At 35.1% G+C, this 19,409-nt stretch overlaps 2 protein-coding genes across 3 annotated transcripts in view; one reads left to right on the top strand and one right to left on the bottom strand.

The window, feature by feature from the left end:
- LOC126965786 (solute carrier family 46 member 3-like) overlaps positions 1-4,422 on the top strand; it is a 48,108-nt gene extending 43,686 nt beyond the window's left edge. For both annotated transcript variants that reach the window (XM_050809553.1, XM_050809552.1), the window contains exons 7-8: positions 1,358-1,514; positions 2,269-4,422. In XM_050809553.1, coding sequence (XP_050665510.1) covers positions 1,358-1,514; positions 2,269-2,521 — 410 coding nt within the window. In that variant the 3' untranslated portion in view covers positions 2,522-4,422. The remainder of the gene's footprint in view (positions 1-1,357; positions 1,515-2,268) is intronic.
- A 3,162-nt stretch (positions 4,423-7,584) lies between these two features.
- Positions 7,585-14,798, bottom strand: LOC126965810 (calcium-binding protein P-like). Its single transcript, XM_050809586.1, has 6 exons — positions 14,665-14,798; positions 14,423-14,497; positions 13,746-14,036; positions 12,000-12,211; positions 9,738-9,887; positions 7,585-7,989 (listed from the first exon to the last, which is right to left on the bottom strand). Exons 2-6 carry the CDS (start codon positions 14,424-14,426, stop codon positions 7,903-7,905), a joined length of 744 nt encoding a protein of 247 aa, XP_050665543.1. The 5' UTR covers positions 14,427-14,497; positions 14,665-14,798; the 3' UTR covers positions 7,585-7,902.
- Positions 14,799-19,409: the final 4,611 nt, after the last annotated feature.

Raw genomic sequence — 19,409 nt, 5'->3', positions numbered from 1 at the left:
GTGTATCTGATTATTACTACTTACTTAATATTACGATTGTTTCATTAACATATTCACAAGACATTATTACCAAACAACCAGAATATCTTAAGGTGCGTACAAATCACGTGCGGCTAACTCAATAACTGACATAGGCGCGCGCGGCGGCCGAGCAGTTATCCGCTCGCTGTCGGTTCTTGAGACCGCATCAAAGGAGTTGGGACGGTTGTAGTTTTGGCTCGCGGCGAATAAGTTAAAATGGACAATTGACTTCATTGACTGTTTTGAAACGATAAAAAAAATATAAAAAGGTAAGTATTGCAGGGTAGTATTCTCCAGAAATTCAAAAGATATTGCTAATTTGGTTTACAAGAACGAACTGGTCTGTCTAGTTGCTGCGGGCTGTTCAATCTGGATCGGCTGTCGCGCGCGGCAATCGCGCTCTACTAAATTTATATCAACTCGAGTCGAGCATGGGCTCGCGGCTGCCGAGCTTAATTTGTACGCACCCTGAAATACTTACCTACACGTGGACTATCCTGAAAGTTTCTGGACTCGCCAATTGTAATACAATTATTTAATAGTCGTTGTGATACAAAGATGGAAGGTAGGTTATCGCAAAGGCGCCTTCGGCTCGGGCTTGTTGAAGCCTCCTCACTTTTTGTTTTTTTGCAACGAAACTCAACAAAAGCAATAAAAACAGGGTTATTTTTATACAGGTTATATCATAACTACAGCTACCCCAATGAACAATTCATATTGATGGAATTTTTGGAATCTAATTTTAAACTGGCACTGCTCGTGACGGCGACCTGGGGCGGGTCATTATATTGCCTACGATCGCATATCATATATAGAAGGAAGCGATGTCTGGATGTGCGTCATGCAGACAGAACAGACCTGTCTGGTGTCTGGACTTTCCCGTGTTCGGAGATTTCTATCTAATATTTTTAACTTGATAATATACCATTTTTAATAAAATCATTTTATACACATTTCAATATATAATTGATCTCCTAATACCTTTACTTATTCACAGTGTATGCGAATTGATACATCTACTGCACTCGTTGCTTGCTTGAGTTTTTTAAGATTCTTCTTTTCTTTTTTCACTTAAACATAGATTAAAAAAAATGTTAGTGAGTTTCTTGCCACTTCTTTTCATTGAAGCTCAACATTTCCGAAGTGGTGGTAAAATCTTTTCTCTGGTAAAACATTCATAAGTGTCATTTTGATCTAAGTAAATAAATATTTTTTAGTACATACTACTTCATACTCACAAAATACCAAATTTTGTTTGTATGTAATGGTATGGACGTGTATTTTAGTTAGTAAATAATTAATTAAGGTGAATGCATCATACCCATCACCATTTCAGGTAAAGTGAACTCGTTCTTCGGTCTTGCTGAAGCGATGATGCCGCTAGTCTACGCACCAATGTACACAACAGTGTATACGGCGACCCTCAAAACATTCCCCGGGGCTTTCTTCCTTTTGGGCGGTGGTATGACCATCCCCGCTGTACTTATATTTTTGTAAGTATACTTCTAGCATTAGGTTGACCTGTAAGGCCTTTTTTACACCAAGGGCTATCATAAGTAAATACGCATTGAATAAGCATAAGATACTAAATTCCATAATATAAAAGTAACAGTGGCTGCATCAACATAATAAACATCTAATGAAATCAGACCTTACTGCTTTAACATAAGGTTGAATTATTGAAAAAGCTACGTAAACAAGCAGCGCACATTACAGCACTACATCAATACGCCGAGAACGATATCACGCCCTAGATAACAAAGTAATACAATAAAATATTATAAGTACGATAATTTCTTCATTTAATATTCATACTTCCAAAATATACACACACACATAGACACTCACGCCATTTTCCCATCGGGGTAGGAGACAACAGAACGCCAATTGCTTCTATACTTACAAACCTCACGCGCTTCCTCTACAGTCTTCATACATGCTCGCCCGTTCTGGGTGCTTCGGACCTTTTCTTTTTTTAAACTTCTCCAATTTGGTCGACGAATGTCCTACGAGGACTCCCACTACCGACTTCTTGTGCACACACACTTCCAAAATATAGTGATAAAAAATTAATAATTATTTTCCAAATGTAAGAAACTCCTTTATTATAACTCCTAAGAAAGAAGCAGTAAGGATGTTTTAATTTTAAATAAATTGAATTGAGTAATTATAGTTTCTATCCCTGACTTATTTTAAGCATATGGAAATAATTTTTATTTGTAATTCAACATTCATGTTTGTTTACAGATGGTTATATTTGGCTAGTAAAAAGCACATTGCATCAGAAAAAGACTTGCATGACAAGCAAAATGAAGCCGCAAAGGATGAAAAATGCGAAAAACTCGGTCATGAGAACATGGCTTTCGAGAATGATGACAAGCAATATTTAAAGAATAACTCAGCCAGCGAAAATCCGGTGTTGAACTTCGAACACGCTGCCAGCCCGTCGGAAATCGAAATTGGAATTACAAAGAGTATGCAATGTACTAGTAAGCTATAAATAATTAACAAGAAAACGAACACCCGTTCGTGAGCGCTTTGGGAATAAAATAGCAAAGAGAACATATTGGTGTAAAAATAGATAAACAAAATTAGTAGATATTAATTATTTTTTACCATATCGTCAGTATTTAAATTTCCTATTGGTGCGACCACATGTCATCTTATCAAGGTGTTATTAAATAATTTCAAAGTTAGTCTTCAGGCAGTATTATCTATTGTCAGTTAGGTTATTGTTAGTCATTTATTGTATATTTTAAATGCAATGGGTAGGTACTAACGATATTCAAAGTTATTTGCGCTTCATCTCTATCAATGACGCCATTTGTGTCCGAAACGATCGTAGTTATTTTTATTGATTAAAAATAAAAATAACTACAATCATTGCATTTAAAATACATTTCGACCCTATTACAAGGATCGTGGTCACGGCAGTATTTACCCGGGTGGTCTGAAAAGTTTCTGACCTCAACGTGAAAATGGCAGCACTCGTATATAAAAACTAGTGAATTTCATTTATTCATCTGTTGACAGTTACTCATCAAAGTTACAGGCATTTAGAGTGCCCCGGTGTTACGTAACAGTCGTTTGAGTGAGTTAATGTGGGCGTCATCTGAGAGATGAGCTGTCATCAAAGATAAGTTGGATTCTTTGAATGGGGACTCTGCACTGTCATTTGCCACATTGAAATATTGATAAACGTTCAGGGCGTTCAAAACATGCAATCACTGACGAAAACATCGGCATGGTTCACCAAATGGTGCTCGAAGACCGCCGAATAAAAGTCAGATAGCAGAGGTTATGAACATGACAAAAGAAGGTGTTTGTCACGTATTAAATCAAAATTTAACATTAGAAAGATGTCCGCGCTTTGGGTGCCATGTGTGCTCACGTCAAACCAAAAACGTGTTAGAATGAACATTTCCAACGCTCTGTTGATGAAGGTTAGGTGCGATAAATCTTAGTTTTGGCGACGATTAATTACTGTATATGAAACTTGGATACACCATTATACACACCAAATTAAAATACAATCCAAACAGTGGACTGCAAAGAGGGAAAGGCTCCAAAAAAAGCAAAAACCGTTTTTCGGCTAGGAAAGTGATGGCGACTGTTTTTTGGGATAGTCATGGAGTTATTATAAGCGATTAAAGGAGCATACTACGCTTAATATCTTGACAAGCTGAAAGCAGAACTTGTGGAGAAACGGTCAAATTTGCAGAAAAAGATAACCCTGTTTCACCAAGACAACGGACCGTCTCACACACCAGCGGAATATCATTGTCATGGCTAAAATCCACAAATTACAGTTTGATCGGATTGACCATTTGTCTTACTCACCACTTCTTTTTGTTCCGTCATCTTAACGCTTACGTTCGGAGGACAGAGTTTTTCGTCAAATGAAGAGGCAACCTTCGTGAACAATCAATTTGCAGCGAGTAACGCCGAGTGCTATTTAGAAGGGTTGCAGAGATGGGAGCTTCGCTGGGAGAAGTGTGTAGAGTTACACAGTTAGAAGGAGTCTATATTGAAAAATAAAAAAATCCAGAAAAATATTTATTTTTGTAACGAGGAAACTTTTCAGACCATCCAAGTAGGTATAAGTACCATCATAATAATATTATATTGTGAAAACCCGTTGCATTGGAACATAATATTATGTAAGATATACGAATTACAATGATAAAAGTTTTAAATCACAAAGTTAATGTGCATTTTGTGAAATGGGTTGATTTAGTAGATATATTATTATTACTAATATTATTCTGTGATATTTACGTTGAAGAAGACGAAGATTATGACATTATATTGTGGCTACAAAATCTTTTATATTTAAATTGTAAGTTAGTTTAAACTTTATAGTACTTAAGATTAAAATTAAAATGAACTTCTACATCTAAACATCTAACATAATTTATTGCAATTTTGTTTGAATCACGATTAATTTTATCATTGTTTGTCTTTTATTTTTCATTTCATTATTTAAGGCCTTCACGAGCGAGTTATATGAACGTCGTGCCACGCTATTTTTATGCACTCTAATAGAACTTACCTTCACGCGGCGATACGATAACTAGCTGAATGTAAGCAATACGTAGGAATCGTCGCGCAGAGTGCTATCTTGTTATATAACGTCAGAGCCGTCTTATTCCCTAAGTAACGCCGCGCTGACGAGATCTTCATCGTCTCGTGGAGTTTATCCGGCGATAAGAGCGCGAACTTGAAGCGATGCACTCACTCATGGAAATAGCGCCTTAGTTTCATTACGTACCTCCTCGTACGTAAGTATGTCAGTTTCATTCGTTTAGTACAGAGATTTCGACATTCCTTTTTCCACGATTCTTACCTACAACCATTACAGCCCTGTTTTTGTTCCTCTTGTGATGATACCTTTTCACCATTTCGGTCAGATCGTAAAATGTACGACTAGGTTATATGAATTATTTGTTGTCTTCTGACAGGTAAAGTGCTTACTGTAATACCTCGAACTTCTTGGAGCTTCGTTCTTACTGCTTGTTCGTCGTTTTGTTTCTAAATTCCAACGAAAAAACGGTCTACGTAGCCTTCCTTCAAGTTTAGTAAACTATCTGATCTTCCGATACCTCTTAACAGCTCGGTGTACCACAGATTTGGGTACTCATAGTTTTTGCGCTGGTACATGTTTGTATGTGTGCCCAGTTTTATTTAAAATAACAGCCCTAGCAACTTGAGTGGCATTAATCATTCTCAGTTTATCTGCCATAAAAAGCCCTTAATATGAAAAACAAGGCATGGCATACAAGGCGATACTTAAAAAATAAAATAAAAATTTAAACTCAAATTCAGAAATTGAGATATTTTCCCAGTACGAAAAAATCACTTTTTTATAGGATTTGTGTTTGTGGTGTATGCACAAGAATTACAACAAAATCAAACCTATTTCTTGCGTTACGCTAACCTTGTCAATGAGTGTAGTATGACCGTTAAGCACTAGAGGGTGCGGTCACCAAATAGTAATATCTCGAGTGATGAAAAGGTTTAGGATTGAATGCCAGTGTGATTTTTTTGCATATTCTTTGAAATGTAATATATATTCGCATGCAACTGTTTTCTATTTTTCCTCTTAAAGATATGGACTGGATATCAATAAACTTAATTTCCACAATGATAGTGAAAATAGGGAGCAAATTGATTTAGACTTTGAATAGCCAATCGCGACTGAAATAGTATTGCGAACAACCGCATGATTGAGACACTCCCGAAGCTGCGTGGCACTTCCACTACAAACAATTCCGAGCTTCCACGAGTTTTGCCGAAACTGCGTTATTTTTGTATCTCCTACAACTAGGGGCAACTACCTACTATCAGCACCAGTGTGCCACATATCAATTTGACTAACAGATTGTCAGTTTATGATAAAAAACATTTGGCCTTGAAAATTTTATATTTATATCGCCCATGGTAGTCAGTATTTCAACACTAAATTAAGTATGTTATAATAAGTGTTGTATTCACTGCAGTTTATTGTTTTCAATTTATAGTTTTATAATTGGAAGGAATAATTTTCCTAGTATAATCGTGAAGCTGTATATTATGTCGATATTAAAAGAGTGGCAATTGGCAGTGTCAACACAATATCAATTTAAATTAGTTTCTCTGAGCGCTCAAGTACTTTGGCCTATAATAAAGAAAATGGTGTGCCGTTTACTCATACGGTAAACGGTTTTCAGGTAAACCTGTAGGAATAGGTATTCCGCAGGGTTCTATTCTCGGTCCTTTCTTGTTTCTTATATATATTAACGATTTACCGTTTGTGGTAGATGATAGCCATGGGATTGTTTTGTTTGCTGATGATACTTCACTTATTTTTAAAATGAAGCGACGTGCGTACGTTGATGACGAGGTAAACAATGCACTCTCAACGATAGTGCGTTGGTTTGAGACAAATAATCTGAACTTAAACAGTGATAAAAACAAAGTGTTTACGGTTTATTACACCAAACACATCGGATGTTTAAGCCAACGTACTTATAAATGACCAGAGATTGGGACCTTATATGCCTTTCATTTAATACAATTGATAACATTCCGTTTAAATTAATCATAGGTATTATGTTTTAGTATAATATTCTGATATTTTTGAGTGTGATATAGATATACATTAGATTATAAACACATTCAAATGTACTTATTTTGAATTAAAATAATAAGAAATGAATATGCGTATTAATTTGTTAAATTAATCTTCTTTGTAATCTGTATGTATTTTATTTATATCTATCATCTTTATATCCGAAGTACTCGCAAAAATGTTAAAAAGGAAAATCTTCACATTGATTGCTAACTTATTAAAAATATTTACGTACCAATTTCTAGTTGTTTTTTAACAAAAATATTATAATTTCATTTTTCTTAGAGAAAAGTAAAAGAAAATTCCCGCTTCGTATCGTGCTGAGGCTACTTTTATCTGAATGATTGCTAGAATTCGACTTTCAGAGAGTATTAAAGTATGCAATTCTAACTAAAAATGATTGTAATCGAATTTAAAAGTTGTTCAATGGGTGTACTACTGACTACTACGTAGTCAGTAGTTGAAATAATAAGAGTACAACAGGCTGTGATCTGACAAGGCAAAAATGAAAAATAGATTTTATTGAAGTGAAAACTTCTTTACCATTGTTGCGATTTGAAAGTCTATGAAAAGAAAAAGGCGACAGTAAAAAGAGTAAAATTCATAAGATGTAACACAGTGTTTTGGTACCAGGTGATCATAATTGAAGAAGAGATTGTCTTATATATGACGAAAGTATACCTAAATATATAATCTGACGTCAAGCGAACGACTACATAGACACCAGGAGAACATAAATATGGCAGAAGTGATAATAATGTCTTTCACGGTTGAAATCACGTGTCATGCCAGCAACACGTACCAGGACTTCATATGCAGTTTAGAGGTTCATGCACAATGCAGGTTTCACTTTTGACATATATATATTTTTTACGCCCGCAATATTTTAAGGTATATTGGATTTTCTCACTGTGTTGCATAACTAAGTGAAGAATTTTGTAAATGAAAGAACATTATAAATTTACATGAGATATATTTATGAAAAAAATCTTAACAATAATAGTATAATCAACTTTAACTCCGTTTTATAAACGGACCTTAGTAAACAGTCTTAATATGTAGCATATTGACACTTTTTTTTTTCTCTTTAATACATATAACACCAAATTCACCAAATAACATAAATGCTTAACATTAGAAGTGCCACTTAAACTATATCAATGCAAAAATATAAAAAAATAATGTAATTTTAATATAGAAAAGGTTACAAAATATATTCCATACTTACAAACTACGATTAAAATGCTGATAATAGCTATATTAGACCTCACTTAAACGGAGCAGAGGATTTCATAAACTTTGTGTGCAATCTCATTGCCTGCAAACGACAAATACATGACTTTGTGGCTTGGTTGCACCTGAAAATTAAACAAATTATCATTAGTTAGAACAATTTGATAGCAATATTTTTAACCAAATCATGTCATGTGTTCCTTCTTCGACAGTAAGTAGTTATGAAATAGCCACATGAATAGAGCAAACGGGGTTAGAAAGACACAAAAAAAAATTGAAAAAATTAACGATGCGTGACTCGAACACACAACCTCTGGCGTTCCGAGGCAGTGCTCTACCAACTGAGCTAACCGTTCGAGTGACGTATCGTCATAAAATCATGCATGCTTTGTTCAACTCTCAGATTGTGGCTTCATCTATATCTACAGAGGTTAGGAATATACATATATAAATAAAAATGATTTATTAAATTGTGCGAGAGTGGCTATGTATTAAACTTAAACTAAATAAATCACATTATTGTGAAGTACCTAAAAAAATTGAATACTTAAATTAATAGTTACTAGCATAGCGAGGATCAATGCCTCTTTTTTGACATTTAGCAAGAGAGACAGGAGTTCCAACCTGCTAAGAAAACAACATACAACTTTCTGAAATTGTCCCACTGTCTATTTGAAATCTTTGACTTGGCATCAACTGGAATCACATCTAGGTATGTGCAATCCAAGTCCTTTGGATCACTGTCGTGCTGGATGTTGAACTAATCAGAAGAATGGTTTCAGCATAAGGTTACAATCGGTATTCCTTCCAGTATATTTTAGTATTAAATTGATCCTTGTTACCTGGATTCAACCTGGCACCATTTTAACATGGGTACTTTAAAACAACTTATAAACTTTTAAAAGCACTCTTAATATGACCAGCAAGTATGTAGTAATACTATTTAATTATTTATTCAGATCTAATGTATAAATTATTATCAATTTAATTTTTAACAAAACATGTGAAATGCTTTGCGAAACTAAGAGAAATAAAATAAATTCATGCTAACTAATTGTTAGATACTTTGTTGTTTTGAAAAATCTTCCCTGTAAATAAGGATTCTTAATTGGGAGTAATTCCAGAAAAACGTTCCAAACGAAATTGAGTAAAGAACACAAAAATGTTCACATGCACAGACTAGTAAAAAAATAAGGACTCCATGTCACCTTACATAACAAGTGTAGCACCTAAACAAGCCGATGAACGTGTAAATACATAGCCCCACGCACACACTTACACTACTACAGGCCGATAGGCGGCCATTATGAGGATTGTCATTGTCTGTGACAGATTAGCTTGCGTCTCAATAAAATATTTTGAAAATGCCGTCGTGCGTTGTGAAAAACTATACTATATAAGTATTTGTGGCCATATATGATTATTTAAGGGAGAAAAAATTGTGTAACTAGTATCCCCCATAACCACACACACACTTGTATAATGGTGCTTGACTTGCTAATATCACAGCGTCAGAGTCCTTCTTTTTTACTCATCCGTTGGACACATGATTCATATTAACCAACTGACAAAAAATGGTAGCCCTACTTTCTCTAAAACTACTACACTCTTTAAATGACATCAGACTTAGTAGCCCAACCCACATACATGTATGCGATACACAAAAATTTATTAAACTTTAAACATGTATTCCTTTAAATGAGATGTTTGTGGCTTGGAACATTTTTAAGGAACTACGTCCAATTATTATAACCACAACTGTGTAGTAGGTAGATTAAATTAAGAAAACTGTTCTTAATTTAATCTAAACCTCTTAAAGATAGTTGTGTTTGACAGCCCTTTTTGCAATGGATAAATATATAAAAACTATCACCTTTCCTGGAGTGAGGGAGCCCTGTTCCCGAGCTCTGCCCACATACAGCGGCTCTCCAGATGTTGTAATACCAGCAGCAATGGCATTGGGTGGAATCATTCCGTCTCTGTTCTCCACCCAGCGAATTCTATCTGGAGAAGCACAGCAAATCTGGAATTTGAATTAATAATGTGTTAGATGTTCTATTTCACAGACTCATTACAAGAAGTAAATAGCCAAAAGCACATTCTTTTAATAAAGCATATGAATATCCCTTTCCAAAACCTTCTTTCTGGGAAGTACAAGAAGATTTGTTAATGTTAATTCTTTTTTATGAAAATACGGGACGAGACGAACAGGACGTTAAGATGATTGTAATTGATACGCCATGCTAGAAAAGCCCAAAAATTCTAAGTGGCACTGCAATTGCGCTCGTCGCCTTGAGACATAAGAAGTTAAGTCTCATTTGCTCAGTAATTTCGCTACGGCGCCCTTGAGACCGAAACACAGCAATGTTTACACACTACTGCTTCCGGCAGAAATAGGTGGATAGGACTAGCCTAGTGTTCCAATAAATTATTATTTTGTTGAAAGTAAACAAATGATTTTTTGGAAAAAAAATAAAATAAAATAATCCAACTAATAGTTGGATGAGGGCAGTGTAGGACCGATCATTGTGGAAATCTTTGGGGGGGCCTTTGTCCTGCAGTGGACGTCTTCCGGCTGATGATGATGATTAAACAAATGATTATTATATATTGTGTTGCTGTTTGTAATAAGCAAAACATAGTTATGTTCAGTACTCCTCCATCCATAAGGACTCATTTATAAGGTTAAATCTTAAATTTTTTAAATGTTAAATTTTTTACATTTAATAATCAGAAGTCACAAGCTTAAAATAATCATTGACTTAATTCCTATGGCACTTATAAAGAGATATTAACTTCATAAAAGTGAAAGACAAGGTAATATGCGAGGTCATGATTCCTAATATCAAATATTATTAAATATTAACCTAACAAATGTAATTTTGACCTATAAATCAGAATATTTTACTTTCGTAAATACTGTAATAAGTATAGCAAGTTCTACATTACCAAGTGCCATTAAGAACCACTCAAATATATTAATATATTATCACATTCATTAAAATTGTAATTAATTGCACCTCAACATCATACAATATGACTAACTGATAAGGAGTGATTACAAGTTGAGTAGTCAGTCAATTATGATCATAAACAGTTAAATAATTGATTACTGATTGATTTAAACACAATAACAACATTAAAAAAAAAAAATTGATATAAATGTAAAAAATTTAATTCACTATTGACATAGATAGTTATAATATGCTCTGTTTCACTTCATATCTACATATATAAGTTTCTATAGAATTTCTATTGCATGAAAAATTTTCAGCATAGAAAATCCTACTACACTTTTCATGGAATTAAAACTAATTACAAACACATAATATCTTAATATATATATAAATTATGTGACACATTGTTGTCCGCAATGGTCTCCTAAACTAATGAACGGATTTTAATGGGGATTACTTCATGGAGTGCAATTTAGTCCAACTTGAGAGATTTTATTTTGATTTGGGACCCATAATTATTTTTATTTTCAATATTTATTTTACATAGACATTTTCTCATAGAAACATTATTGACACACAGTTTGACAGTTCTGCCGTGAAACAATTTCATTATAACAACAGGGAGCATATTTTAAGAAATAATTCTTGATGTTATGAAAAAACTGTTTTTTATTTATCATGTACAGCACAACATCTGTCGAGTCAGCTAGTATTAATATAAAAATAGACCAGTGTGAAAACATTGTGAAACATCAATTATGACACTCTATGAGTCATACATACATCTACATATTATACCTACAAAATGTCATAATATATTTTATATATGACTCATACTTTTATGTCACTCTAGCTAGAAGGAATATCTCATGTAATTTCACTGACATACACCATTCATACAATAATACACAAAACCATGCTGGAACCTAAAATTTTATCCTCATCACCTGGATGTGTGGTGTTCCTGGATAGTTTGCTTTAGAAGGAGTTTTTTTCCATGTACAACCAAGCAACGGAATGAACTTGCTTGCCCAGTGTTTTCAGATTGACAACACATGAGTGACTAAAATAGAGTATGGATGGTGGTAATCACTCACCACCAAGTGGCCCGTATATCTTTATCTTCCTTTTGAAATATGATATGAAAAAAATAACATTAATAAAAAAAAAAATCTCACCTCAATGCTCTGAACAGGATTCTCCTTACCACCCCAAGGTACATATGCAGAATGATGTTTTATGGCCAATTTCCCAGGAATGAGATCACCTTCAAATCTGGCCCTAATGACCCATAGAGGGCTACGATCATAACCCTCGTAGCCAGCTACAACAGCTCGGTCACTAAAAGCATTTGCCGCTTGAGGTGTAGTTGGTATCCATTCAACAGCTGCTGTAAGTTGCACATAAATTGAAGCATTTTAGAACATATTTCAAATAAATACAATCTCAGCAAGCTATCAAGTATTTCTCATCCCTGTCCATTACTTCTATCTAAGATTGGATTAAGTGTACCACCTTATCCTTGTCGTATTAGTACATATCTGCCAGTACATGTACGATTCTTCAGAAACAATTATGGCTCAAATTCACCTATCCAACTTATTTCATAATTATATAACAGTAAATTCCATAGTAATAGTAGTATGGATATAAATTTTAATACATTTGGCAATTTTAAAAAATACGCTTTTGAACCCTTATAATTTGGATGTATAAAATTATAGTTTTTAGTAATAGTAAACATACATATTGTAGTAGTATTACTTAACTTACAATAATAAATGAAGGCAACACTGTGCATACCTATAAGTTAGATATACAAATATTAAATATAAGAAATGTTACATTATAAGTAGTCAATATCCGGAAGACCGAGCCTTGCTCGGATTTTTAAGAATGTACAAAACTTGAACAAAAAAAAAACTAATACGTCTTCTGGATTCGAACCGGGGTCTTCTGCTTTCCGGATCACCCAATGTCCCATCTGAGCTATAATAGTCTTGTATATAGTGGCAAAATTTACCTTTGTATTCTAATGTTATTGTAGCTGTTTCTCATTCAAACATGGATAAAACCATTTTTTTTTAATTGAAACCTAGCTAGATCGATTTATCACCCCCACAATAAAATCCCCTGCATACTTAATTTTATGAAAATCGTTGGAGCCGTTTCCGAGATTCAGATTATATATATATACAAGAATTGCTCGTTTAAAGATATAAGATAATATTAATTGTATGTCTAGTTGGTAAGCCTTTTCTAATAAATAAATAAATAAATTATAATAAATATCCAGACAAGCTAAACATTCAGCTGATTGTGGCTGTGGTAAGTGGGTTATCTTAGTTTATAAAGCTAGCAATGTTTCTGTGATTCCTCTGGTGTTGCAAGAGTCACGGGTCACCTGATGTTAAGTGACCTGTATGCTGGTTTGTCCTCTCTTCCATTAAAAATTTAAAAATCATAAGCCCTGCCCGCTTCAACAGTGTCTCTTACAATTCTTGAATACCCAAAATTATAAGTGACACTACTGTTATATGCTGCACCTAAAGAAAAATGTTGATGATGAAGCCCTGTAATTTCACTAGCTATGGCACAGTTGCTTGGTGGAAGAGAAAGAAGCCATTTTGTCACCCCTTTACCTAGTATTTAGTCAATGGAGATTATATGTAATTAAAAGGTATTACAATATCCAAAAATGTATATGATTATATGTCTTGGTTTTTATTTTCAACTTTAAATTAACTTTTTAATTGTTTTTGGTAGGCAACAGTAAATTACATTCTTTTAAAATTTTAATCAGTCTTTTTCGGTTTATAGGACACAGCTGACCATAGAAATAGGAGGAGTACCTTTGGTTACACTTCAGAGACAGAACTCTAACAAACAAATACTTCAATTTGTAAACAAACATGTTTACTTACAGTATGTTTGCTGAGGAGTCACACTAGGAGCTCCAGGATACCCGTACATTGGAGCTGTAGGTTGAATGTTTGGGTATGACATAGCCGATGGTGGAACAGATCCCGCCTGACCAGGCACTTGCCCTGGGTACACAGCAAATCCGGGTTGATATGGGTATGGAACATTTTGAGGAAAGCCTGTACCATACTGAATCTGACCGGGTACCATAGGCTGCCCTGGTTGACCAGGAGCAGTGGAAGGATTGTAAATTTGTGGGTAGATTGGATTGTGTTGTCCTGGGTACTGTGGATCTGCAAGAAATAATATTGTAATTTTATATGTTAATTATATTAACACTAGCATAATTTTAGCAACACACATTCTTGGACTTGTAATATGCCTTAGTCTTTAAAGAGGTTATAAATTCACATGATTCTAGAGGTTTTCATAAGGCTAACATCAGAAAAATAATCCTCTCATACTTTCTAGATTCATACTAGTCCACACCCACATCACACTTTTTAGTTGGTCCTGTTTTTGTTTTATTTTTTGTAGCTTTATGAAATACATAATGCTGAATATAACTATTATTTAACCTAATTAAAACTGCAGGGTAGTTTAAGCAATTGGTACAACAAAGCTACTAGAAATGCAACATGATATCTTCCTGGATGTATTGAAATATTATTATACTTACTCATGATTCCGTTTCGAGCTTCTTTCTTCACTTACGAATGATAAAATGAGAGATTCACCTTTTAATTTCTTTATACTGTAATAAAAGTAAATATTTATTGAGTACGGACTAAATAACTTGTATTATTACACGGAATCAGCAAAGTTGAAAATTTCTGAGGGCATGAAATTGTAATGTAACCGAATAATATTTTTACTCTTAACGAGAAATGAATGGAGATAAGCTGATATGAATAAACTTACAGCTATTTAGTATTTGCTATTTATTCCGGTGACCGCTTTTATTTTGTTTTGTTTAGTGACAATGATTATTAATCAATGAATCACAAAATAATGTGACAGCTGGTAACTACGTAGCAAGTAGCATCAAAGAATACGTCGGAAAGTATTTCGAGATCACTAAGAAATGTCACTGTCGTAATGACAATTCAGAGTTCAATTTTATAATTATAATAATTCATAATAGATAATATATAAATATAATATTTAAAAAAAACATTGTTATTTTGTAATTAATCTTTATTTGATAATGGTTACCAAACATAAAGTTGATAATTACCATATTAATATTCGCTCGCTGGTTCGGGGTCTGAAGAGCTTGATGACGACGTATCTGAATTGGTTACTATTACTTATTATAAATTGTATTCCGCAGCCAACCTGTCCACAGCAAATATTTGAGCTTTTATCTTTTTCTTTTTACATTTTATTATATTTTCTTCATAATTTATATTTATGGATATGAGCCATTTAATAATAATTATTAAATGGCTAATTATTAGCGCTTACCGTCAGGCACTTGTGCGTTTCGATTCTAACCTTCGGGAGTGGTAAGGGAAATTATCTAAAACTGATACCGAATTTTTCTTACTTTAACTAATAAGCGAGAATTTTGTGTTTTTTGGATTCGAACATTACTAATGTCTTGTGTGCTAAACAAATAACAGAGTACTAAACGGTGGACGCAAACAGGGGGTTAATGCTCCATCTACATAACCGTCCTCGATGCCTATATAAGATATTATAAGATGCCTACTTTTTCCGGTTGGAGCTTTTAAGACTGCTGCAAGCCCCTCTAAGAAGGCTTCTTTAGTAGTAATAATTTGAGTAGCAAACCACATTTTCGATGATGCTTGATCTGTAAAAGTATTTATCTTTAACTGTAATCATAAAAATCTCTGTAATGTGTAAAAGCAAATAGTCACTTTCCCTTTTTTTGCAAATATAAGATACACAATATATCACCACATAAACACGTATGTATGGTATGTCTTATTAATACACGCCTTCATTGATCTATGTTTCATCGTGGTAATAAAATTCCTTAACAAGTATCGCTTTCTTCAACTGCTGCGGCACTTGCGGGTAGCCAATTGAAAATTTATATGTTTTAGGGCGATTCTTATCGTGTGCAATGAAAAATCAGGCAGATAAGGATTGGAGTTTACAGCTTGAATAACCTTAAATTATTATTTTATTCACCCAAATCAAATAACTTAGAGTGCAAGAGTAGCCAACATAGGTACATACAAATAACCAAATGTCCAAACTATCATAATATTACAGATTAAGTTTTAAATGTATAAAATATATTACTACAGTTAACATACTAACCGTTTTTTATTGTAGGTGGTTCACTTCTGTAAAAGAAAGCATGCACTATTCGTTTTATTACTGAAAAGGTAAATTCATCAATTTTGTCACGAATATTCTATTTAGGGCCGGTTTTACGAGGTGGTTTAAATTCTTTAGTGGTTTTATTTTCATTTAATATTTTTCTCACTGTCACCGCAGAAATACCCATAATCTATGCAATCTTCCTTGCGCAGTCACCTAAAGACTAATACTGATGTTTTGGCCAATTTTTGAAGATATACAGGCATGCATTATCATAACCTTTTCAGACACAGAAATAGGATTGCGTTGTCTCTTTTTCAGCGGTGACAGAATGTCCTGTTTGGTTGACGAACCTGGCCCATCATCCATGATTCGTTTTGTTATGAAAGCAACAAAATAAAACAAAATATATAAACAAAATAAAGCCAACTTAACGACAAATTAACAGAAACTTAACAACGTCAGAAACCGAATGAACAAAACAATTGGGCGACTATTTTATGCTTTATTACGTAGAGAAAACGTTGTGAAATACTTATTTTTATGTATTAAGACTGCACTTATAACTTTAAAGTGATATTTTATTATAATTCGCAATAATCTTTAGTTGGCAACATCATTGTTTACATTTTTGATCTCGAATTAAATTTCCGGCTATAGTAGTGTAGTGTCTCGTCGATATACGTATGGAATATTTTGGAGGGTAGAGGCAAGGAGAATAATCTCATAGGCGATAAAAGTTGAAAAAACAGTTCAAAAGCTTCCACAATGGCGCTGTTGTAGGCACAGGATATGGTATGAAGTATGGTGAATGTAGCAATAATTGTAAACGAATTGATGTGCGTGTGGTGTCCGTGGGTGTCGTAAGAGGCGACTAAGGGATTAAAAAAATGGAAGATGGGCAGCAGCATCCTTCCGAGAACCACCAACACCCACTGCGATCGCCAACCCGCCTGCCAAGCGTGGCGATTACGGCAAAAAAACAACCCAAATATGAAAAAGGACACTGAAAGGCCCCGGCCCCTAGTCCCCGGTGGCGGCCCCGCTCGTGGTGGTCACGGTAGCAGCCACATAAGCGACGGGGCAGGGGTGCTAAGAATCCCCAGGTTGGGAATCGCGTCCATCGACGATGACCATTGGCCCTGGCAACATTTAATGTCAATACACTGCGGACCAACTAGCAGTTGGAGGAGCTGGAGAAAATTTTATGCAGAATACGAAGGGATGGGTGAGGACTCGATAATCCTAAATTCCGGACACCTGCTAAACTTCCGGGAGGGCGACCAACTGTCCCAGAGTGGTGTCGGGTTCCTCGTGCACAAGTCTCTCGTCAGCAGAGTAACTGAGGTAGGGAGCGTGACGAATAGGGTAGCGTACCTAATACTCAGAATTACTCAACGGTATTCGCTTAAGGTCATTCAGGTTTACGCTCCGACTTCGACACACTCAGACGAGGAGGTGGAGGCCATGTATGAGGACATCTCAACAGCCATTCACACTCCTAAGACCTACTTCAATGTTGTCATGGGAGACTTTATCGCAAAGCTGGGGAAACGTAGCGGCGATGAGTTGAGAGTGGGGAAATTTGCTTATGGAAATCGGAACGCCCGAGGCCAGATGCTGGCTGACTTCATGTAGAAGGAGGATCTTTATATGATGATCTCCTTCTTTATGAAGCCAGAACAACGCAAATGGACTTGGATTAGCCCCGATGGTGCCACCAAAAATGAGATTGACTTCATAGTGTCGACCAAAAGACATATATTCAATGATGTAACCTACTAGATAGCCGTTCGTACAAGATTCCAACATCAATAATAAATATAACATTTGCAAGTAGATTTAGCCCATTCTTACATATATATATACAAGAAGGTAAATTTATAATGTTCTATTAAAAATTGCTCGGTCCATCAGGTCAAATTTAAAATACAGAGATGGTTACACACACTCACTTATGCAGACATGGAAGCTATTCTTAAAGTGATAGCTTAGCATTCATATAATGTTAATACTTTGTAACATGATTAATCAGATATTCACTGACAGAGACACACACACACACACTCACTGCCAGAGACACACACACACACACACATACAGAGCGCACTTTTTGACTTTCGGTTCATATTGTTAACCATAGAATGTAAATTGGTTGCCTACAGGACAGGCTGCACCTAGTGTAGGGACCAAATATGGTGTAATATTATGTGATAAAGTGTCTGTATATAATGAATAAAATAAAATAAATAAATGTCTCTGTGATTAACTCAGTGAAAACTGGGAGTGATCACCGCATAGTAAAAGGTTCATTGAATATCAATCCAAAACTGAAACGGTCTCGACTGGTGAAGTCTACGCTCCGGCCTGCACCCATTAAGTTTCAAAACCTGGAAAACTTTCAACTCAAATTGCAAAACCGCTTCGAATGTCTCGGTGAATGCGTTGACGTAATAACAGGTTCGTGGCAGCTGTTCAAACGACAGGGTCTAAGTTCTTTAAGGACAGCCGTTCAAAAGTTACCGGAAAAATCTCAGACTCTACCCTCAAATGTACGACGCCAAATGGCTCTTCAGTCGCCGGACGATGCATCCCAGTATAGGCAGCTAAATACACAAATCTCCAAGTCATTCACTCGCGATATACGCCGCCATAACACAGATTTTGTGAAGGCAGCCATAGAGCGTAACATAAGCTCCAAAGTATTCGCACGAGATTTGTCTATTGGGCAGAGCCAACTGACGAGGCTAAAGACCGGCGACGGCAGGGTCGTTTCGTCTAAGTCTGAACTTTTGAGGGAGGTCGAGAATTTGTATGGACAGCTATACACGACTGCACGGGCACCTGTTACAAACAAGGCTGAAAACCCAAGACCCAAACTAACCCGACACTGTCAAAATGTATACACTTTTATAATAAAGTCCCAGCCAATGTTCAGGCATTATCTATAAATAAATTTAAATGTTTTATAAAAAAATGCCTCTGACGTAAATCCTATCACAGCTGAATATCTAAGTGATCGGACAGCCTGGGACTAGATTATGATTATTTTATAGCAATAGCAATGAAAGTACAATATAGTATATTTTTATTAAAAAGAGCGCAAAAAAAGAATGCTGGGAGAGTTTCTTGCGCCGCTTCTTCTCGCTCAGAGCGCCATTTGTTTTCGAAGCGGTAGTAGTATCTAGTATATTAGAAATGAAATCAAAAAGAATTCTAAAGGAATCAATTTTGAGAAAATAAATGCCTTTTACTATACCGACGATATCCCAGACGTCAGCCTGTACGAGATTAGTATGGCCCTAACATATCTTAAAAACAACAAGGCGCTGGGTGATGATGTAATTACAGCCAAGCTTCTTAGAGCTGGT

This window comes from Leptidea sinapis, chromosome 8 (genome assembly GCF_905404315.1).
Source record: "Leptidea sinapis chromosome 8, ilLepSina1.1, whole genome shotgun sequence".
NCBI classification, from domain to species: Eukaryota; Metazoa; Arthropoda; class Insecta; order Lepidoptera; family Pieridae; genus Leptidea; species Leptidea sinapis.
The sequence above is the reverse complement of the archived record's forward strand: the minus strand, read 5'-3'. Positions and strand labels throughout refer to the sequence as shown.